General features: G+C 41.4%; 1 protein-coding gene across 1 annotated transcript; it reads right to left on the reverse strand.

Annotated features, from left to right (window-relative positions):
* Positions 1–1,427: 1,427 nt before the first annotated feature.
* On the reverse strand, positions 1,428–24,424 carry PRXL2A (peroxiredoxin like 2A). The gene is made up of 10 exons (XM_074874487.1): positions 24,146–24,424; positions 23,904–24,053; positions 22,864–23,015; positions 21,355–21,442; positions 10,381–10,576; positions 7,461–7,640; positions 7,001–7,092; positions 3,227–3,367; positions 2,049–2,213; positions 1,428–1,911 (listed from the first exon to the last, which is right to left on the reverse strand). The coding sequence occupies exons 1-10, from the start codon at positions 24,416–24,418 to the stop codon at positions 1,813–1,815; spliced, it is 1,536 nt and encodes a 511-aa protein (XP_074730588.1). The 5' UTR covers positions 24,419–24,424; the 3' UTR covers positions 1,428–1,812.
* Between the last annotated feature and the right edge of the window lie 68 nt (positions 24,425–24,492).

The following is a 24,492-nucleotide window of genomic DNA, read 5'->3' on the forward strand; positions in this document are numbered from 1 at the left end:
CAAACTCTTGGCAGCTGTCTGGCTGCTCTGGATGCCATTCAGGGGAGCCCACCTCCAGGCATTTTAGGTCTTTGAGCATCCAACTGCTTTTTGACACCATCTTATGGGCATATTTACTTGGGCAGCTCAGAATATGGGCACAGTATATGGTTCTCTGCACCTGTCCATGACTCCTATGAAAGCCTTTATAGAGAAAGTCCGATTCATGGCATCAATTTGCTGTAGACCTTTCTGCTCTACTCTTCAAACTTCAGGAGGTTCCTTCCTCCATCCCCCAAAACATTCAAACACAAATTTCAGTTGACAGTAGAATACATGAGTCAAATTTTCATTTAGTTTTCAAATCAAACACCTTGGTGAACCTATGAATCACACAAAATCCTCACTGCTAGTGTTGTTTCAGGGAACTGCGCACAACAGGCTCTGAAGAGCACATATTTTTAGTTAAAATTTGTTCTGCCCGGACATAAATATTAAAAAAAAAGTCAGGATTTCATTCATAATGATGCAATTCTAAAGCCTGCATAACTGATTTAACACAGACCAAAGTCAGGCCTCAAGTGTTTGTGAAGTCAGGTTTTGGCATTTAGGTTTCATACAGTCAGCATCAGCTATGACCACTTTTTTTCCACATGGGTCAACAGTACAGACGGATAGGCACTGGCACACAGAGCAAAAATAGGTGTATTACCAAAGTTTCAGAGGTGCAAAGTATCCCTGCCCTCAGTACCAACGACACATGAAGGTTTCATTAATTTTAAGGTCAGAAGAAAGCAGAATAACACTTCAGACTGACCTGCTGCCAGGACAAAAGAATCCTTCCCTTTAATTCTTCTGCTAGCTTAGTATGTTCTAGCCCACAGAGTTTTCCAAAGTTACCTAGCCTTTTATATACACCAGCCAATGAAGGATACGCAACACTTGATAATCCTCTTTAAGTGCAGCGCTAAGATTTTGTTCAGACTTTGAAACATCAGCACATTTGGAAAATTCATGCTGTCCTGTTCATACTTGAGGCTAGGTACATATATTTGGCTATGTATGGCACTGGCTTTCATGGATCACATTGTGCAACACTACATCTATTTTTAGGAGTAACAGCCCAGCCATTCTACTGCAGAACTCGAGCCAGGATGGAAATTCTGCTTAATTTTCTCTCTGGTATTGTTCTCTGTATTTTTTAGAATCTTTAACACAAGAAGGAACTTGCCTCATGCCACAATTATCTTCCAAGGTGAACATTAGATGTCTTCAATCTTCCTTGTAGGGAATCACACAAACAGCCAGTACTTAACTAACAAGAAACTTATTGGGCAGACATAGTGGCATGTCTTGAAAGCAGAATCTCAGAATAATCTAGACTGACAGGATTTAGTCTTCTAGAAACACATGTTTACATGCTAACAAAAAAGCAAAAAGTGAAGGCATTTAATTCATATAAGTTTTATTATCCTTCAACCTCAGCTGATACTCCATTACTCCAGCCTTAGCAGAGCTTTGCTACCCTAGGTAGACAAGTTTTCAACTGACTGTCTCTGACTGAAAACATCTAGGTTAGGTCAGATTTTAGACCCAGCCTTTCATTAATACAGTCAGACACAAAAGAGCAGTTGAAATCCTGACCACCCGAAAGGCTGCAAAGCAACAAAAAAAGTTCCAGGAGGATTTTCATCATTTTCTATGTCCAAGTAGAGAATCTTTCCTCTGCATTGATCACTAAATAGTTAAGAAGCAATTAAACTGCACGTTCAAAAACCAGATGCATTCTACATTTCAAGCTGTGTTCAGAAACATGTGCAACTATTTTTCTGCTTATGAAGCTTGTGGTTTTATCTTCTCAGCAGCTTCAAGGACAGATGGAAGGCTGACTTTGTCTCCAAATTCCTTCTCACGATGCTCCAGTAGAATGCCCTAGTTAAAGACACAAGAGAGAAATTCATACACTAGTCTCCCCACGGGAGATCAACTGACTAGGAACTGAACAATTCCAGAAAAGAAACTTTTAGTCTCACAGGAGACATAAAAGCCTCCTAGATGGCCTGCAGTACCTGTCTTCCTGCCCCAATCACATATACTCCTCCCAGGGTGAATCCTTCTCCTTCCAGGTTACCACTATATCCATTTTTCCAAGCACGGAAGAAATTTTGCCAGACTCCAAAGCGGAAGAAGCCCGACATCATCATTTTTCGTCTGCGTGGACCATAGAAGCCTTTCTGCAGGGCAAGAGAAAGTATCTCAGCAAACAAACTGGAAAGGACTTTTCCTCCCAAACGAAATTCAGGAAACCAGCCAACCCCGTACCCAAGAAAGGTGGAAACACACAAAAGCTAACCAGGCAGCACTAGAAAGAAACTGCACCTGAACTAACTTCTTTAATGCACTACCTGACCACTTACCTCCACACAGCCAACTAGTGGTACTGTCACCATTCATGTGGATTTTAAGCTGATCCACAGGTATTTAAGCCCCATGTACATCTACATCCCCATTGCTGACAACAAGGGTGCTTTGTCATCAAAAATAAGAAAAAAAGATATTTAAGTATGACAATAAAAATGCTGGTAGAGAGATAACAGTGGTGCCAAGTTCTAAAACTTTATCAGCCATCTGGTTTTGTTTTGGTTTGTTTTTTTAAACAAACCTGATGCTTTCACACAGGCAGAGCGGGGGTGGAAAATTAAGGTATCTTCTAGTTGATTTCGAGTATTACATTTTCTTTTTCCTTCAGAAGTCAAATGATTTCTAAATGTGTCTTCTGGGTTAAGGAGTAAGCAGGGCCATGGTTTTGTAGGACATGAGATTGGCAATATAGCATGTGCCAGTATACTGGGACAAGCCACATGGCTGCAATTTGACCTGTACATCGTGAATTAATTACGTCTGTCACCTTCAAACCTTGATTCATACATCATAAACATCAGCAAGTCACACAGCCAGTGGAAGAAAGGAACAAATATTAATAGGCCATATTGTTTACCTGTTAAAAGGGACAGGAGAAATAATCCTGCAACAGCATGTTATCAGTGCACAGCTACAGAGCAGTTTGTAAGCTGAGCAGTATATATATATATAGAAAAGCAAAGCTAATTAACTTCTTAAAACTACAGTGCTACTAAATCCTTTTTCATTCAGGCCACATTCTATCTATATTATTTATACAAGCTCTTCAAAGACAACATTCATAAGTTTGTTTTTAAACAAAACGAGAACACAGACTTCAGTATACCTTTTCATCCAGAAAGATTTCTCCTTTAAAATAATGTTGAAAATCCTCCACTTCAGTCCCTATCTTCTCTTTCACAACAGCATAGAGAGGGACACCCAGCTTGGACAGCTGAGGCTGCAGAGAGGAGAGCTCAGAAGCCTCCTAAGAAAGGAAAAAAAAACCCAAACATTTCAGGCAGTAAATGGAGGTTGGAAAGCTTCACCTTGAATTTCAAGATTGTCAGAAACATACATAAATTCGAGCTTGAGGCGCAAAACAGAAACAGACCTGTAAATCAGACATTTAAGCTAGTTCTACTCCTAGGCAGGTCTTTATTAGATTTAATAAAATGTTCTTCATTAAGCATGGAGGAAGGAATTTTTTTTAGCATTTATTGGATAAAATATTAAAGTCCTGGAGAAAACATATTTTTAACTCAAAGCTGTAGATAAACCTTGTCTGTTCTAGGCTTCAACTATCTTTTATAGTGTTTATAGAACAGTGAAAAGATACTGCCTGCACTTCACTTAACTTCCCCAGGCCAGAATTTCCAATCCTTTTTTCCAAGTAGAAATACATCATCATCAGCCCTTCTGCAAAGTATTTTCAGGGCTCTGTGAAGGAGCAGGCTATAGAAGTCCAGAGTAAGTAATGGAATGAAGATGAACTCTCCCTTCCTAGATCCCCCAGTGAAACTAATCAGGGAATTTCTTCATACACCTTCAGTATCCCAGAAGTAATACTGCTTTTTCTGGTGTGTAAGAGTGTAAGGTGTCACCACTCATCTGCTGAGTTTTTTGTTCTGCTGAAGGAATCCCAGCTCCCACAGTTTGTACAAAGATCTCTGAGGTTTTCAACAGATCAGAGTGCACATTGAAAATACGTTTCTTCTCATCTCCAATGGAGAAACGTCATTTTTGCAGGACAAAGCTCCCACAAAGAACTCCACGCTTTAAGAAATGGACACAGTTTACATGAACACCCTAAGCCACCTAACTGAAATGCCTGAACCCAGAGGCTTGCAGGTCAGCTAGAATTTACCGAGTATCAAGTAGCAGATAGGCAGGGTGAACAAACAGGAGAAAAGACATTAGAGAAAAAACATCAGTAGGTGAAAGGGTAAGAGCAGCTTTCCAGTTCACTACTCTTTCAGAGGAAATGAAAAAGGATGAATCAGCACCACAAGCAAACACTGAGTAGTGAGTGGTGACAGTTAAAGGATCATAGCTTACGCTTGTTAGATCTTTCCCCTCTTTTCTGTTCTTAAAGATCTGGTAATTATTTTCTGTTTTCCCTCAACAAAATGCCTTATGATCTTCCTAAAATGGGGGTTGGTAACAATTTTACCTGGGATTTTTAATACAGTTCAAAGCTCTCATAGCCAACAAACAAAAGAAAAAAAGATTTGTGTACCTAACATGTCTCAGAACTGACATTCCAGGCTAGTGCAGTGGGGTGCTCTGTAAAGCCAGAAATCACTGTCTCTGGAGAGACAGCGATACCATCAAACTTTGATTAGCCTTTTGGAGAAAGGCACTTCAGCAGTTTGGTGGGGTTTATTTTGTGTCTCCTTGCTTGGCTTTTGGGAGGGGAGAGAGCAGAAATGATGTAAGAGCACAGTTAAGTTTTAAAATTCTTGAGAGATTATGCTTCAAGCAGCATCTTGGGACTATATCTGATCTGGTTTTCTTTACTGCTATTTAAAAATTATATAATAAGGGAAAGCAAAGAAGTCTGTTTTGGGGGGAAATTATATCACATAACAGCTGTACAGCCTAACCACGGGGCTGTGACCATTTCATCTAGTCTGTGAAAATGTTTTCTTGCTTTTGTAAAAAGCAGACAGGCACACCCTAGCAGAATACTTCCTCTCTTCACTAAGGCACGGACAACTCAAAAGAACAATTCCCATTTCAGTTTGTCCCTCTAATAGTTCAGCTATGGCTCTTCTGCTACTTCAGACTGCTTGAGTTGAAACCTACAATATTGAGCAGGCCCATGGCACTTTCACAATGACTGGAGCACTGGACACATGGCTGGATCCAGACTATGAGAAGTGCAGTCCTGTTAAGCATAGTCTATCTTAACTAACAAAAAAAGAATCTGATGATTTAGGATGCAGATGATAAAGATAAAAGATTCCATATTTCTTAACTCTACAGGCCTCAATTCTCAAGAATCCAACGGCATCATGCTAGTAGGATCTGTGACATCCTTTGCAGTGGATAATGGCAGCATGTCCCCACCACTGATATCAGGTTAGTGATCTGTGAGGTAGAATGGCCACTTTTCAATGCCAGCACTGTGTCCAGGGAAGTATATATTCCTTCCTGGTGCTGTCAACAAGGACAAAGTCCAGCATCCTTTCCAAGGTCTACGATAGTGAGAACCAGGTGTATTTTGTCTCTTGCAAAAAAAAAAAAACCAACAAAAAAACAAACCCCTACTGCCTGCAGGTTAACAGATACAGCAAATCACCTGTATTGAACCATTCCACCAGCTAAGAGTCAGTGGGGAAAGAAGCAGCTTTCATACTATGGAGAAACGTTAATGGACAAAAAAAATGGGCAACTGAACTATTCTTGGGAGAAAGGCAAGAGTCAACTCACAAAAATGCTTTGAGTATATAATTATCAAAAATAACTTCAGTTTAGACAATTTTAAAGCTTTTTCAAACATTTTCATAGTTAAAATATAAAACAATTCTTTGCCCTAATTAGCTGATCAGTAGTGTTCTGCCTCTGTTAAAAAAATGAAGTTTTAAACCAAAAATAAGAATTAGAAAATTAAATTTCTTTCTCCTCAATTTCTTCCTGAAAGAAAAAAAACACATTTCTTTGAATTGGGCTCTTTATTTCTACTTAGGAAGTCAGCATTAGAAAAAAAATAAAAATCATTAATGAATTCCTGTCTGACTGTATGCGAAAGGCACAGAGTCAGGCATGTAGCACATTGTCGACCTGCCTACACTACACCTGTTCAGAGAGCAAAGTACTTCAATTCCTAACCTTCCATAAATTCTACACATACTTAAGCAGTTACAACTGATGGGAGCAATCTCTTAATTAAGTGGTTGCAATATTAATTACTCCATGTTATATAGTGAGTAACAACATAATAGCTATTTTTCCCCATAGCTAGGAGAAAAATAATGGCCAAGGTGCAAGTTATGGCTGTTCCCAGGCACATGGTACATTCGAATCATATTTTAAGTGTCTACTCCCACCTCCATCCAATCAGCCTAACGCCACCTTAAGGATCAAATTTTGTTTCCCAACCCACCTTGTTATGGAACAGCAACTCCTTGTCTTCAGACTCCTTACCTTCCTGCCTCACATTCAGCATCCAGAACAGCGAGGGACTCCCCTTTATGCACATCTCTTTTTTGCCGATGAGCTTTCTCTGATGGCTTTCTGCCAGTCCAGTCTTTGACCAGAGACTACCTGGCTCACAGAGATTCATTTTGGACATATGGAATACAACTAGGTTGTAAGACTCATTACCAACTGGATTTTGTGTAATCTCCCTTTCTAATTACCACGGGCTAGGTCCCTGGCAGATGTAAAAATCATGTAACCATCGCCTTCAGAAGGAGAATGCTCAGGACCTAGACTATACAAACCAGTTGCAAAGAAAACTATGTTGTTAGCTGGTGACCAGTTTGGGCTAGGAAACAAGACCTTTCAGATACTTCAGACGTATCTGATGACTGTCCTACCCACCCCCTCCCTTTATTTAAAGCGAATGCAAATAGAGCTCAACTCTTCCTAATTAATCCCCAAGCCCAGCAAATACCTCTCTGCACAAAAATCATCCAGGTCTTCGCACAGCCATGATCACTGCACCATTCTTCTTCCATAGTTCACCTGCTTTGAATGTTCTTTGTTCTGTTTATACAGGAGAAACAACATTAACAATAATATCAGCCATTCTTCTTTATAATGATTAGTGCTTTAAGGACCAACCCAAAACACTGCAGAGAATTCCCCATTCAGATACAGTTCTATCAGAAAAAAATTCTACAGGCATAACAGGGTATTATTGCTTTATTGATTTTTGGAAGTGTGTCATGTTTCATCCAGAAATATCAGTTTTGATTGCTTTTCCTTCATCAGAATCATTGGCTATCAAGGACACCCAATTACGTGTTGTAACTAGGAAAGACTAAGAAAAACTCTTCCAACCCTGGTCTTACAAAGGTTCTTATAAAAGCCCAAATACAGAAGAATGTGGGCTGAAACATCCAGAATCTTACCTGATCCCAAAGTTTTTAGCTCTATCTCCTCTAAAAACTCCAACGTAGCCTTTTCAGGCTTGGACAAAAATAAGTCAGTGTTAGCAAGGACGATCCCTGTCACAGCTGCACCAATGGCTCCAAGACCAACAGTCCACATGCCCATGGTAAAGGTCCCAAAGTCAGGCAGGAAGGACATTTCTGGAAAGAGAAAGAAGAAAGCAGCTCTAACGCTGGACATCAATGATGCCAGACAAGAAGGAACTGGATTAAAACAACTAAAAGCTCACATGGATATTTTTCATTTGATTGGAGATGATCTGCATATTTATTAATGTACTGAACTGGGGTTTAGATGACCTAGATTACATTCCAGTTCTGCACCTGACCCACATCAAAACTACAAGATATTCTTACCTTTTCCTGATACCCAACTGACAAAAACATTCATGATTAAAGTGCTCAGATGCAGTGGGGAGAAAGATGACTGAAATATATGTGTGTAATAAAGAGCCTCTAACAAGATGACCTTTATGTCAGCCAGTAACTTAAATTATTACAGTAAACCAGTGGTTTCTTTCAAAACAGAAGCATTTGTAGATTAAATGTATTTTTTTTCCGCACTAATCTATCTGAAACAGTAAACTTTACAAATATACCACAAAAGACTTAAAAAACCCCTATATCTAATTCACCATAACTGGTAATCTTTCCTGTTCCTTACAGTTCCACACTAGAACCAAAGCAGGCACCAAACCAAAATTAGAGCTCATCAGTTATGCCTGCAGACAGAAATATGCAGACGTGCAACCATTTTATTAGACACAGTGATCCGACATTACAAACATGCCCTGTACAGCACCTTCTATATGCTAACCGATTTCCACTCTGGCTAAAGCAGAAATGACATCAGGAACAAACAACTTAAACTCACACCCATCAGTTAGAACTGATAACATTGCAATGAAAGCAATTACATATGCGTGCTCAAGTCTTACAAGTACAAACACTGCTTGTTGTTACCAGTGACTCTAATTCTGTAGCAATTTTATTTAACCAACATCCATCCACAAACTCCCCACAGCCCAATCCTGACTCTGCACATGTTTCACAAGCCTGGAAAGGGCTGACAGCCACCTTCCAGTGAGGCAGTATCAGTTATGGGGATGCAGGAAAGCACACTTAGCCCTGCCTCATCAACAAAATTCAAGATCCAGCTCTGAGCAATAACTAATACAAGAATCATTGCAGTTTTGGCAGCATATAAAGTCACTGTACATCACAACAGTTATGTGTTACAAAGGGCTGTAGATTTAAAGTCACCCAACTTTAGTATTACACAATACAGAGAATCATTTTTTTTCCAGAATCATCAGCAAAACCCTATTCCCCAGTAAGATTGTTTTAGTAAATATTGCCATCTGTACATACTTTTGTATGGGAGACTTTTTTTTACCCCTCATAAATATAGGAAAATATTACTGTTTTGAACTGTGACTGGCAATAAACGAGACACACACATAATCTTTATCCCCACAGCTAGCTGTTGCCAGAATTCAGAAAGTAAGAACTAGAGTAGCTCCTTGCTTTTGTGCCCAGAATCTTCTGGCAGAAAATCCCTTTCCAACATTAAAACTAGCTCCAGAATACTACTGACAAACAAATACAACCAACTGCCTACCTGCAGAAATAGCTGGAAAACAGTTTGGAAAAAAAGATCGCTTTGTTCCTTTAACAGAATACTTGGTTCCAAGGAAGACAGTATCTTAGTATCTAGAAACGTGAGTAATCCATGACCCCAAGCAGGAAACAAGGCCAGTTTACATAAACATAACGCAGATAAGAGAACAGATTTTACCCCATTTCACCACTTATTTCTAACCAAGGGGAACCTTCCTTGACCATATCTGCCTTCTCTACATACTTTTTTCAAACATAAAGTCATATTGTAATGACAATTTTTTGGTATCTGCCTGACTCATATCAGAGACCATCCTGACCCCAGCCTTCAGAATTACCAAAATGTAACTCAAAATGCATTGCTATAATGCAGCAAAATCCTTGTGTCAAGACTTAAAATCTCTGTGGCATACCCAAAAGGCTACAGCCCTGCTCCCTCCTGGAGTTTGATTATCCAACCACCCTTCGGACTTGAATCTTGCCTGGTCAAGAACTGTCTTTCTCTTAATTCTTAGTTACAAGAGGAGAGGGGAGGTAAGAACCAAGTATTAAGCCCTTGCGCGTGTCATTTGCGTACAAAAACATTTCCAAATTTGTGGCAACTGATTAATGAGTAGTTCTCACATAGCTTTTAATTTTTATCAGCATTATTATCATTGTTAGCATTATTAGCATTGCTAAAAACCAGCTTCCACTCAGTTGCAGCTGATACATCATTAAGCTTAGTCAACACACCTCTTTCGTCAGACTCTTTGGTCTCCACTCAGTGACAAAAAAACCCTATTCAAATATGGGAATTTTCTGCTATTTAAATGAATAGGGACACAGAATAAATGGTGATACTGAAATTCCTTCCCTGCAAAGCAAAAACCACAGTGAGCCACTTTGAAAAATACATATGGGAAACAGCAGCCAAGATTATTAAAACATTTGCTAACAAGACAGGCTGAGCCCTGTCACATCTATGTCATTGAACCCCAAGTGAAGAGGCTAGATGGAAAACAGCTGAGTATTTGCAACTAGGAGCTTCATTTCTGTTTAGCTGCTGTTTATTAAGGAAATCTGAAGACCGAAATAACTTCATAACCCTCCACCCCACCTTAAAATACAAACGCTACTGTCTTATGATCAAACTCCATGAGTTTTTAAACATCAAATGACAATCCACAATAAGAAGATACAACAAAGCATCCTGTAAGCCATAGCCCACGAGGAGAAGGTACAACAGAGCATCCTGTAAGCCTTTTTAACACGCACTCACCAGAACCCATGCAGCCTGCACCAGCATCAGCAACCACCAGCTCCCCCTGAATGTGAACGCAAGCAGCAGGGACGGCAAACTGCACTGCCACGGGTGGCGAGTGGGCAGGACTAGGCAGGAGTCCAGCTCTGGAGCTTTTGCCTTGTGGCCAGGACCTGGCTCTCAGCGTCTTTGAGCAATACGTGCCACAGTCACCCTGCAGCAGTTACGAAAGAACAGCTGTCCAATCCACGGCAAGATTGTTTTAAAGGTATCTTAATCATTCAACTTTTTTTTTTTTTCTTTTTAAACTGAACACACAGTTACCGTCTTTATGGGGTGGGTGGGTACAGGGAACAGGATTTACAGAAAGCTTTTCTGAAGCTGGGCACACCAGCACTAAACTTTAAGATCTGCATGCTAAACTGTGCTTTTCTGTAGAACTGTGCATTTTTACAAGTAATATTTTCCCTGTTTCAGCCTATTCTAACACCCTCCGCCCCCACAATGCATGCCAAAACAATACAAACAACCCTGAAAACAATGAAAAAGCCATCACAATGCACAATGTTAGAAAAAAGTTTCAATACAGAGGCTGTACTGGTGAATTAATCCAGTGTTTCTAAGCTTGGTTACTTGCTTTAGTGGCAACATGCCTTCGCTACAGAGCATCATCTTCTCTGGAACTGTCAGATCTGCAAGCTCTCAACTCTGCAAAAACCCTTAGAAGGGAATGAGCACTTCTCTTTACAGAAAGCAGAGGCCAAAGTAAAAAGGAAAAACATCTTTTTGTGTGTTTTTGAGGTGACCACAAGAGATCTCCAAGGTTAATTAAAGTGAGTTAATTTATGGGCTGTCAGTACTCATCTAACCTGAATTTAAATAGGCTTAGTCTTAACCCTGCTGTAAGTGCCAGCTCATGGGTCTTCACTTTGCGTCAAGACCAGTTAAAACATGGTTTTCAAGATGTCTCATTTCCCTCCCACCCACAACTGGAGAAAAAATTGCCATTAAGGGGATAGCTATGCTTAAACATTTATTTTAGCAGTATAAACAGGCCCCACTGCAGCTGTGTCAAAAACCCCTGGAAAGTCTGTGTTTTCAAGTTGTCAATAAAACTCAGGGTACACACAAGATTTACTTGCATACTTTTCGTAAGAAGACACCTGAGCGAAAGTGGAAACACTTGGTGGGCACTCTCACCAGCTGGAGTGCACTAGCACATATACCCTAGTCTAAAATAGCTTTGACCATTGCTTATTCTTCCCTTCTCTCCCACTCCCCACAACATTCCATACTGAGCCTAAAAATCTTTCAGAGCTTTGTCACAACTTGCATATTCCAAACAAGTTGAGCTGATTATTTTTTATGAGACATTCCCCCAGAAAATGAGTCATATGATTACAAATATCTTTGTAATCTAACTCCTATAAAGAAAATTTACAATTCACAGTAACCTGGTAATATGCTCATCAAGATTTCATGAGCTTTTAAGTACCATTAAGGATTACAAAATACAGCATCCTGAGTGACCTTCAAAATTAGCCCTGCTTTAAGTGGGGATTTGACTGGAGAAATTTCAGAGGCCCCTTCCAACCTAAATTGTTCTTTAAATGCCAAAATCAATGCACAAAGAAGCCTCCTAACATTTCTGATGGCATGAATGCTAGTAATTTTCACAACACGAGGGATTTTTCTTTTTGCCATTGTAAAGATCCTGTTAACAAACCATTCTTTGTGTCAAGAATAAGACATCTTTTTAGACTTCTTCCCACTCTGCGCATGTTTTATTACTGAATTCAGTACAACACTGCGCTTGGCTTTAGCTGAAGAGAAAGTTGCTGTGTCAAGCAAGCAAATCATACTCCTTCCTTTGAAAGGAATTTAGTTATTAGACCAAATAATCTCCCTCATTCTGAGACTGTTTTAAAGAAACCCAACATCTCAACAATCCTTTTGTTTTGAGCGAGGGAGAGCAAAGAGCCCTGGCACACCACTTTGGAAATCTTCCAATTCTTTACGTGTATTCAGAGGGGACAGGCAGCTAGATACCGTCTATGGGAAAATTCAAATCTCTGCTCAATCAGCAATATGGTGATACCACGGAGATGGGGGGAAGTACCTGGAGTAAAGAACTGCAAAAAGTACTTAAGAGAAGATAATACAGGCTGAACTCTCTGCTGGGTCTGCTGCCACTGCAGAAAAGCTGCATGCTGTGGCAGCCTGCAGAGGTGGGGGAAAAAGGGGAATACCAACAGACCCCCTGCTAATGCAAATCAGTGTTCACCAAAACCACAGCAACCAGCTAGACAGCAAGTGGTCCCCTCCTGTTCCAACCCAGCCAGAACTCCTGCAGATTTAAGCTTAAATTAAGAATTATTTTTCCACCTTTTTTGATTCTTAGGCCTTGCTTGTATAACTCTCACGTTCCTCACAGTACACAATTTGTAACAGCAAAGTTATTTGTTACTAAAAGCAAAAATACAAGATACTCAAGATACATTTCAACCCCAACCCACAGAGCAGGGGGGTTCCCATGCATAAATGAAGCTGTAAAGCATTGTTCTCAGCTGGGCGCATCTACTGAGACTAACTTCCCCACAACCTAGTTTACCCCTTCCACTGCCCGCTATGAACCAGGGCTGATGGGGAAATCGTGGCCGTGGCTCTACAAGAGAAGGCTGGGAGGACGCCAACTGGTGCTTCAGGCAGCCTGAGGATGCATTCAGTGGGTTTCTTCAGTTCGAGTAGTGCGATCGCGCCCGCGAGCAAACCAGCGCACCAGCAAGGCCACGAGAAACGAAGCAGGCCACCTCTGTCTTCCATCGATCTTGCCGTGCCTGCTCACACCCAGGCTGTTACACAAGCGAGCAGGGATCAATGAAAATACTAAACCACGAGGACAGGCGTACGCAGAACTACAGGCCTGCCAAGGCCTGGGGAGCAGCAGAGCGCCGATGGCGACCGCAGCAGGCCAAAGGCCACCACCACCATGGCCCTTCAGCGGGGGCGGGAGGGGTCTCACCCCCCAGCGCTCCTCACGGCTGCGCTGCGCTGCCCGCGGTGGTGCCGCTGCTCGCGCGGCCACCCCGGCCCCTCTCTGCTCCCGCCGGCAACCGCTGCCGCCTCCGCCCCGCACTGCGCCTGGGGCGCGCAAGGCGAGCGGCGGTGGGGAGGAGGGCCGGCCGCCGGCCGGGCAGGGCCGAGCCGGGGAGGCGGCGCAGGCGCTGCGGGACAGCCCGGCCCCCGCCGCAGCGGCGGTTCCCGCGCCCCCCTCGCGCCGCTCCGCGCCCCCGCACTCACCCTGCTGCCTCGCCACGCGCCGCCGCTCCCGGCCCCGCGGCCGCCGCAGGGCACGTGCGGGCGGCGCGTCGGCCCCGCCCCCAGCGCAGGCAGCGCGCCCCGGGGGCGCCGTGCGCAGGCCGGCAGCTCCGCGCCCTGCCTGCACGGGGGTCCGCGGAGCTGCCGCGCTGAGGGGGGGATCCCCGCCCGTAGGGGCTGGAAGGAATAGCAGCCGCCTGTGCCCCCCGGGACCCGTCCCCGCCTCAGCAGGATTTTTTTAGCTTCTGGCTAAGCAAAGAAAGAAACGAGATGCATTCTAAGATACAGTGCTTAGGTATATTTAAGGCAAAAACAACCCCAACATAACGACTCAAGCCCGAGAACGTAATGAGGTTATCCTTCAAGTAGTCTGATTAATGGGGCACTTAAAACATATATATTACATTCAAGAATATACTTGCTGGGATAAGCCAGCCAATAACGTGTCACAACATCGTTTAACAAACGCGCTCTTCGGTTGCTTGCGGTCATTAGGCGCCGCTCCAGCCAGAAACTCGAGAGGACTCACCTTCACTGCCTTGGGACTATCTCCTGAGGCCTCCTGGTAACCTGACACTTAAAATACCAAAAATCAAACAAAAAAGGGTAGCACCAATAACAGCACAGTCTCGTCGGTAACACAACAGCAGCTCAGGAGAATGAACTAGTAACCTCTTTGGTCGTACCAGAGAGTCTACATTCCAAACGGCCGAGAGCCACTGATTGTCAGCATGTCCCAAACTTACCTAGACCAAATGGCCTTTTCTTATCTTTCTCTTAACTGGGAGTCACCAGCCACTCTGGTTAGACCTGCTATGTTTACCCCTTATTTGCAGTTTCTGTTTAGCGCTGAGCTTGTTTTTTTGAGGACTCTCACCACAAAACAAGGTCTCTGCTAATCAGAAGCAACAGCAGTGTCACGGTTCTGATCTAGCACGGCTCAAACTGGAGGCAACACACTGCGTGTGCTGGGATGCACCAGGAAACATCGCCTGGAAGCCTGCCTGGGCACCCCAGCCCACCCCTTCGGGCACCAGCCCCACCGCTTCCCTGAGGCCGGCTGCTCCCCGAACCCGCTGCCCTGCTCCCACGGGGGAGCACCGCGGCCCTGCGCTGCGGGACAGCGGGTCTGCAGGACAGAGCCCTGTTGCATCATGTTGCTTGGTACATGTCAGAATGGCACAGTCTCAGGCAGTTGCACGGAAAAGATTTTGGGTCTTTTTGCCCGGAATTGTGATAGCTATGCTTTTATCTATACACATGCTTTTAGAAATCAAATGGATTAGAAAAAGCACTAAAGTCACTCAGGTCTTAACCACCAATTAAAAAACAACATGAAGAAATTTCACAGCATTACTAGACTACCTGAAAAAGCTGGGGAATCTGGAAGGACTGTAAGGTTTGGGGCCTGCTTGCTTTCTTGGAAATATATGAAACCAAATTAATATCTCTACTTTTTAACCAGTGTGGGAAGGTTCTCTGTCAACACCAAACATAATTTGCTGAAGTGGCTTTCTCACTGTTTCTGACATGCAATCAGAATTAGAATATATGTGTCTGCCACTGTGACACAGCAATCTTCAGAAAAGCATTATGACAAAAAAATGATTGACAAATTTTGTCAGCCATCATCATGTAATTAAAACCGTAATTTCTGCAGGCTGTCAACATTCCTTTCTTCTGAATTTTATAATGGTTGTAGCTCCAGCTGTCAACAACTGGCAACAGTAGAATTGCAGCTCCATTATTTTTGTTGCCATGGTAAGCACACAAAACAAAAAAATGAACTTTTTTCTTAACAATACTTCTGCACATTACACCTCTAAAAATCTGGCTGCTGGCCTTCACAATTCAAAGGTAGCCAGTATTCCTGAGAGGGAAAAAACCCCACCTATTACAAGATGAAAACATCTTTTAGTTATTCTTTGCTCTGATTAGGAGTCCATGACAAGGCATCAGGCAAGAACAATAAGCAGTTAATCACAGAAGTGATTCTGACTTCACTTGTCCCTATTGTAAAAAGGAAAAATGCAGAAAAGTCTGACCCATCACATCTGGATTCCATCCAAGAATATCTTCCTACTTTACAAAGCAGTGAAATCCCTTGAATGCATGCACACTAGTAGACGCAGAACTCAAAGAAAAATGGTGTCATGAAAATACTGGAATCTAACGTCTGCTCACATCTTCAGAAGGGCTTGCTTTCCATGAAAAGCTACTGTATTGCATAAGGGGAGTTGCAGCAACAACTACTTTATCCGTGTTAAACTTCCTTCTTAGACTACCTTTGCTTTCATTGCTTTAGAAAGGTAGTGAGATTTTGGCGGGAAAGCTGAATGGGTATTTGACTTCTTTAGGTTTCTGTTTTTCCCTCTTGAGAAAATCACATTATGACTGATCTATAATAGTTTGGCTTTTCCATACACTATTCAGATGTTATTCACATATTTTTTCCTGTTGAAGAGAATAATGAAGTCCCTAACACACATGAAAGGAACATTTCACAGAGCAACAGGCACCAACACTTAATCTTCTAGTTCTCAGGTTTTGAATAGTGCTCTTAAAAAGCACATTGAGCCCTTCTCTTCCTGCTTTCATAATTTAGTTTTACAGCAGTTAAACTGAATGAAGAGTATCAGTCTGCAAACTGCTTGTACATCAGTTAATTAAATTTCCTTAGCATGCCTGTGCATAAGTCATCCAGCATGCACTGTATCAGTATCTATGCTAAAACATGATCTAGCATTACGAAACTTTCAATTCACGCACAGAATGACAAAGCTGTGTGTTATTTCTGAAGTTAATTATTTCTATTTCTTGTTGGATCACGCTTCTATAGATCAGCTTTAGACCAAGGGCGTTGTTAGACAAATGGCTTATATTAAACAAACTGTCTTTTCTATCAGGAAACAGGAGATCTCAAAAGCAACGAAGAAACAGTGGTGGGCTAAGACAGGATCTAGGCCCTATGTCTGTAGAAGGATTTCCAGACTAATTAAGATTTTTGATATTGGGCAAGTAAGATTGGATGCAGATATACAAAAATACAGCTTGAACTTTTCACCCATGTGCTTCTAAAGGCATATCCACACATATGCAGACTGGCATAGGTTTCAACTAGACCAGGCAAAATCCACCTCTTGTTTGGAGGCTGTACGGTGGCATGTACTCATGTGGTGGTGTTTTCAACCTCACCCTGATTCTCAGGAAGTAAAAGCACCAGTCTGTCTACAGCCAGCCTGGACACAGGATCTTAGGTTTATCTTAAGTAAGATCAGGGTGCAGTAGTCATAGAAGAAACCAAAGGACCTACAGGTCTTTTGAAATCAGTTTCATCCACGTGAGAAGTTCACAGTGGAACACCAAGAAGAGATTGGTGCAACAGCCTCCATCTGGACAAGAGCAGGAACAAAGAATTAGTAAGTCTTTTTATTTGGTATACAGATGCTTGTACAAATCTCTTTTGGCAATGGCCTAATAAACACTGAATCACAGAAAAGCCTACCATTTACAAGAATGCAATAGATAACCAAAGCCTTGGAAAGAGCGGATGAGGTCATTAGTCCTTCTGTCTGTCCTTCAGTCTTTAATATCTTTACGTCACCTAAGTGCAATTAAAGCAAAATTCAGTGTCCATGGCCTATAATTTTTCTTTGTCCCATTTACTGCAGTGCTACCTATACTGTTATTCTATTCCAATTTTTTAGTTTTTCTCATGCTAGGTAGGACACTGAGGCCTAGTGAAAAGCATTATTTTTAACGACTATTCAAGCCACTAGAACAGTGATCACGCTTCAGGCTCTATAAGCAAAAACGGGCTCTTGAACATCCCAAAATACCCATATTGATAGCACCGAAAAGACAGCACTGCACTTTGTCGAGATCAGGACATCAGAGGAAAACAGTCGTTCTGCAGCATTCCTGGTTAACCGCCCACAATTACTACATAGCTTCTATTAAAACCCAGGCACACAACATGTTTCTAGGCTACTTCTCTTTCAAGTTGTTGGGGCAAAACTGGCATGTTTAATTCCTTAATATAGACTTCAGTAATAGTTACACATCTCACAATCTATACAAGTCATTAGTAAGGACAAGGCTGTTTGTGTTACTAATGCAACTAAATAAGGCGTCCTACATTGTCCTTAAGACAGCTAGTTTCTATACTCAGTCAAATAATGTATCTCACCAAATTAGTTGTATGTAGCTAGAAAAAACTGGTGTATTTTTTAATATGTCTGTAAAGCTTGGAGGTGACCAATTCGTAAGGTTTAAAATAATCTGTTGATTTACTGGTTGATTTAGTTGTTACTCGGAATTATTTGTTCAAGCACTAAGGAAGAAAACTAGACTTTCTCTAATGCATCTGAGCTTCTCCAGTAGTAGATGAGCTGCTCTTAATATTTAAAATCTGAGAGAAAAATTCCATAACTTCTTCTGCTAAAAGAACTTCCAGGTTAGAAAAAATAATATAACCCCACTATTAAAGGCATTGATACCAATTTGGGTCATTTTGACAGAACTTGTCTAGGAATCAAATACACAGGCCAGCAAACCTTAGTTGCAACTTCTGGTGGTAAGGTGGTAATGACTAATTGGGCACAGTAAATTTCTAACCTAGCAGAGCTACAGCCACATTTTAACCATAGCCTTAGAGTTAAGCTCTTAATCCTATTACACTGAATTATTTGCCTGTCTTCTGCTAGAGCAAAATACAAATGTTTTACTATCACACTTAATTTCAACACTGCATATCTGTACTTTCTGTGAGCATTTGTTCTTGGTCTTTATACAACACATCAACCTAGGAAGAGCCACAAACTATGTATTTCATATTTTCAATGGTTTCCATTTAATTCTTTGTGAACTTTCTTTATAAGGGGCTGTGCTCATCTCTGGGGATATGGACTGTGTCCATGTTGACATCTACAACATTTACTTCTTAATTTTCATCACAACAATATGAAAGAAAAGCAAAGTAACAAAGCACCCAGCGTACAATCACCGAGTATCTGAAATGAGTAACTAATTACTTAAACTGACAGAAGCATACATCATGCAGATAAATGCAACAGAAAGACATTCTAAGCAAGGTACGTTTCAAGTCCACAGCATCATTTCTGCAAGTTCCATTGCCTGAAATATATATGTTTATGTGCCTTTAACGGGAATGTGAAGGGCTTCCTGTAACATTTCTAGCAGAATACATGACTCACAATCAGTATTTCTTCCTAGAACCACTCTTTCTGGTGACCCCAATTTAGTCATCTGAGCCAGAACTGAAAGTTCACAAAAACATCATATAGATATTGCCTGAATACTTTGTTCATTAGATAAAGCTTGTCAAAGCCAGTATCGGTTTAAGGAATATAGTTTTTCTTTTCTCAAAGTAAAAAAAAGCCCAACACACCAATACTGCCTTCTTTAGTAATGTGTTTAAATGTATTTGCTTTCAAGCATTTTTCCCTACACCCATTTTGCTCACATCCACTGTCATTTTTGCCACTGTATAAATTGTCAAGCTTACGCTGAGCACATTCTTAAAATGATTGCCTAGACGGTAAAACTCAACTACTTTGTGGATACACCATTTTGCTAAATTAAAAACAAGCATAATTTTAATGTTCTTGATTAAACTAAGGTTATATTTGGGTCATAAGGAGTTGACAGTGGGACAGAATAATGGGTGGTGTGAAACAGGGCACTAATGATGTTTAAAACTTTCAAGGTCACCATTTGCTATGCTGCACTACCAAAACAGCATTTTTAAAGCAGGGATTTTTCATGTATCTTGCAGTTTAGGCTTAAACCTCAGCCTTCTGGGAGGGAAGGGAGGTTGCTTAGACAGGTATAAAGGGGAGTGGTAATTGCATTTCAAGCCACAACTCTTCAGGAAATGATCCATGTCATTCCCCATTCCTGTGGTTTTACTATTACGATCCAAGAACATTCACAGAAAACAAAGTTAGCACCCCGAGATGATTTGGCAAGTGCTCTTCTGCTTATGCCAGCTATTGTTCTAGTAGCAGACAACCTGCATGGGCTCTGGTTAGCTAAAGTTAAAAAAACACTGGAGAAAAGCAGAGTTAGTGAAGCCATTATTAAATTACAGCTTTTCATATGTAGTAAGAGATAGATTATAGGGCTAAAAGATTTACGGGATGTGAATGAAAGTCACTTCAGCTGGGAGAAGACAGGTGAAAAAATATGACTAAAGTTTTACAAAGACAGATGAGCAATACCCTAAATGCTAAATAGGGAGGACAGTGAAACCCCGAAAGAATTCTGAATTGTAGCCATGGGACTCACATGGAAACCATTAAGAGTTGTGTTTTTACCAAATTAGGGGAAGCCCTAGGTAAGCTTATTACAGATGACTCAGAGGAGTGGCTCTGAATTGAAGCCATTTCCAAACAAGAGAGATGCCAAAGAAAACCATATAATCAAGTACCACAGGCTGAACTTTGGATGAAATAGGAAGAATTTTGTTTCCACTTTTCTCCCACAGGAAGCAGGCATCAGTAATTCCCCTTCTATTACTCCAGGGTTCTCTCTCAAAAGAACAGTAGCAAACTATTCACATACTGAAACAGACTGACAGCTTATCCTTCCTAGGACAGCATTGCCTCTACATGCACGAGATGAACTACTACATAGTGAAGCCTAATATAGCATTTTTCAGAAATGCTGATTCTGTTAAACATGAAGCAAAGCTATAGAGAATCTTCATGCTGTAACTAAAGAAAATAAATCTAAAATGTCTAAAATTGAGAAATAGGTGGCTATTGCTGCAGTGGTGTTTACTTAATTGCTAGCTAGAAAGCACTTACGAAAGTTACAAGTGACTTCAAATAGCACTGCTGTTAAGTGTATTTTTACATCCAGTGAGCCATCAAGCTTCCTGAATGTTCATATTCAAGTTATGTCCTAATCACCATTTCCTTATTACTACTAGCCAGGTTATCTTTTAGGGAAAGTGGTAGGGTTATTGTGACCATACGTTGGGTCTTAGCTGATCTTGCCTTAACTACCCTATGATTATTTTATGCTACACCCTATAATTATTTTCTGGTATTCTCCACCTGTGTTTCTATTCCAAAATTTTGTAAAATATTAAATCATCACTTCTTGTCACTGTGTAAGTAGAGCACCTGACCAGAATGAATGACATGCAGGATACTTTCCACTACCCCAAGTAAACATGTAATGTCTGAAGCTCTAATACTAGTAATGACTAAAAGAGGAAATATATGCAGTTTACAAATGGACCAGTTTTCTTAAAGAAGATTTAGTTATGCCTCAAAACTCACAGCTAATGGTAGCTTTTAAAGACTCTCCAGATCAGTCAGAAAATTCATAAACAGGGTTTCGTAACCACAAAAGCAAGTATAAGATCCTAAAGATGACAAAAACAAGCTGAGTGGATAAAGAAGGGAACTGAATAACAACAACAAAAGTCTAGTACTTCATTTAAAAAATGGCTTTTAATAGAAACCTGAATACAAAAATAACCAAAACACCCTACAGTCATCCCAAACAAATCCTCAAGGTTTTCTCTTATCAATTCCCTGACAATCTGGCAAGCGCTTGTTTTCTCTGTTCTGCAGTCATATACTCACAGGCTTCCAAAATATTTACTATAATTAAAGTCTGTTGAACTGTTTTTGCTTTTACCCATATTCTTCCATTCATTCCCAGCACCAGCTCAAACGGGTACAATTGTGACAATTCCTGGATTATTTCACATTTGGGAGCCAAGAGTCTGTAAACAAGATTAAAAGAAGTCAGAGGAAGAACTGCTCACATTTGACAGACACCACATTATCAATCAATAACTAAACCACAGTACTGGTGTTACAGGAGCTATTAAAGCAACACCAAAAAGGTAAGATGATCAAGTCGCATATGCATCCAAAAAAGCAATACAGTATGAGATTTTTAATTCGCCTCTCATATACAATATACGCACCTAAAAAAACAAAGCACTTGTGAATTTAGCTGGTTGTTTTCTAATTAGATTCAGAAGTAATACCTGACAAATTTAAAGTTAATTGGTATTTTTATAACAATTCAATAATTTAATAAATTCTAAAACTACACCGTTTGACAAGTGGCATTTTTAAAGCACTGCTATTAATAAATTTGATGCCAGAGTTAAAGATGCATCTTTCAAAACACGACTTCCCTTTTCCTTCAGGAGACAGTATTAACAGCAGTAAATGAATATTTTTATTAGGTGACAGCATACCAAAAAATAAAAGTGTCAAGAATATTGTAATAAATCTAGGATCAAATCAAGCTTCAACAGGCTTTACTGAAGAAGAAACAAACATATCAGGATTTAGCAGTTTACCTGTAATATACTGTTCTTTCTTTACTTACACACAGGCAAAATTTGGAAAGGAAGCAGAACGGCTGCAAAAATATTTGTATCGGTTCACGCTGAATTCCGATGGGATATGTAAGCCAGACAAATCATCACTTAAAAAACCCAGGTATGAAATAGTTGCTCTGCATCACCAGATTGCTCTTCCAAAGAACAACAAAACCAAACAAAAAGCCCCCACCCAAAAGCAACAACAAACCTTCACTCTCATTTATCCATATATTCTGGTATTCTTTTATAGACACAAAGATCTTGTATTTACATCAGCATAACTCTAAAGTTTGTCACTTTAAAATGAAAATCCCACAAATTCATTATCTGTATCCTTATTTCAATGCAATTTATTTTTCTTTGGAAGCCAGAAAATTATGTGTATTGATGTGGAAAAACCCCTTTCATCAGCTGTCAGTCAAATGTACATCCCCCACTATTCCATTAAACAGAAAAAGGACAGCAAGCATTTCCAATTTTTAAACTCCAAGGTAGTACCGAAACCCTAACTTGAATGCTTGATTTCCCCAGGTCACTAGTTTTATTTTCCATAATTCTGTGGCAACCACATCACTTTTTTTAAACAGGTCACACAACACCATATTGAAGAGCATCTAAATCTCTTAGGGGTAAAATAAATGCTCCTTCTAGGCCCATACTCTAGTCAGTAATACTGATATAAATGCACTAAAAGAATTACACATTCTGAATACCAAATTGTCCACACTGCTCAGAGGAAATAGTTGTGCAAATCCTACCCACTATGTTACATGTTAGAATGACTACTTACTTTTCTTAGTACTTACTTTCTTATTAGACCTAAGGAAACTTTAAAGAGGAAGCCATCTTGTCCAATTATTCCCATTCCACTTGATCTTCCACTGCTGTCTATACAGACCATCTCTGGTTCCATATCTTTATTTGCTACAAGGAACTGACCATAAACAAGATCTCCCACCTGAACAAAGAACATCAAAAAGCAAAAGTAATAGAGAAGATCATATAAATACGCAGTTGATAAAGATCCTCTCATGAGGCCACAAAATACTGGTGATAGAAAAATAGACTGGTATAATAGGGATTTTCATTTTTTCTTCTTTTACTAAAGGCAACATCCTATAGGAACAATTATCTTCTACCATTACTAGAATTTGAAAGATATAAAAAAAGTACAGAATTTCACTTCATGGAGTATTCCTCTTTTTTAAAAAATACCAAACCTGAATTCCTCTTCAGACTTTAAAGGTATACCAAACCTGAATTCCTCTTCAGACTTTAAAGGTATTAAAAGTCTAAGTAACCTGTTCTTGTAATCATTTATCAGAGCAACCACCAGAAAAGTTACACTAATCTATTGTTTTTCTTTACAGTCCATTTTTACGTTCTGGTGATGGTATTTCAGTTGAATGCAGAAGCTGTGGCATGCACGTGCCACGCAACTGTTCATAACAGCGTTATTTAAAAAAATCCTTTTCTACCAGATGGTGTAAAAGCTTGTTTAAAACCTTAACTTCAGAGTGCGCCCTTGGATGCACACTACTCATGAATTACATCTTCTGCTGGCAGTATTATGGGAAAGTTAAAGGGTGAGGAATGGGAAAGCCTGCCGTCTGACAGATACCAAACCACACCGAGTTACACGTTCTTTTCGGAAACCTCAGGAAGCCCACAGCGTAACCGTGCAAAAGCCTCCGAGGAGGGCCAAGGCGAAATCACTGCAAATAAACCTGCACTTTTACATGCGACTTGTAAAAATGCTTTTACTAAGAAAAACTACTAAAACGTAACAGAAGCACCACCAAACGACATCCCTAAAGCGTCACCGCCAACGACCGAGAGCACTAACCTGCACATTCGGCCTGTTCCTCTTCGTGGCGCCTTCAAAGGCCAAGTAGGAGAGAGACGCCTGCTCGCTCCCACCGACGTCCAGCTTAAACACGTCCCCCGCCTTGGCCGTCACTATTCCTATGACGTGGTCGCCCTTGACCGGAACATACTGCAAACGGTGGCGGTGGACAAACGGGGTCAGGCAGGCGCGGACAAGTCGGCGGCTTCCCCCGCCCGCCCGCGGTCCCTGCGCGCCCCTACCCGCTTCTGCTGCGAGTCCACCCAGTAGGCGCCGCCCGCGGCCGCGCCACCCGCCCGGCGGTGCCGCAACAGGCCGCACTTGGTCACCAGCAGCCCGGCCCCGCACCGCCGCAGGCCCGGCCCGCAGAGCAGCCGGCCCCGCGGCGCCGCGCCGGCGCCCAGCCGCAGCCGCTCCCCATCCTCGTCGGGGTGGGCGGGGAGGAGCAGCACGTCCCCGGGCAGCACCACCTGCCCCACGCAGGCCTCGGCCGCCTCCCCGCGCCCCGCCGCCATCGCCGCGCAGGCGCAGAGCGGCCGCCGCGCAGGCGCAGAACGACCGCCGGGGGGGGGGGGGGCGCTGAGGGCGC

The sequence above is a fragment of the Strix uralensis genome, chromosome 7, assembly GCF_047716275.1.
Source record: "Strix uralensis isolate ZFMK-TIS-50842 chromosome 7, bStrUra1, whole genome shotgun sequence".
Classification (NCBI taxonomy): Eukaryota; Metazoa; Chordata; class Aves; order Strigiformes; family Strigidae; genus Strix; species Strix uralensis.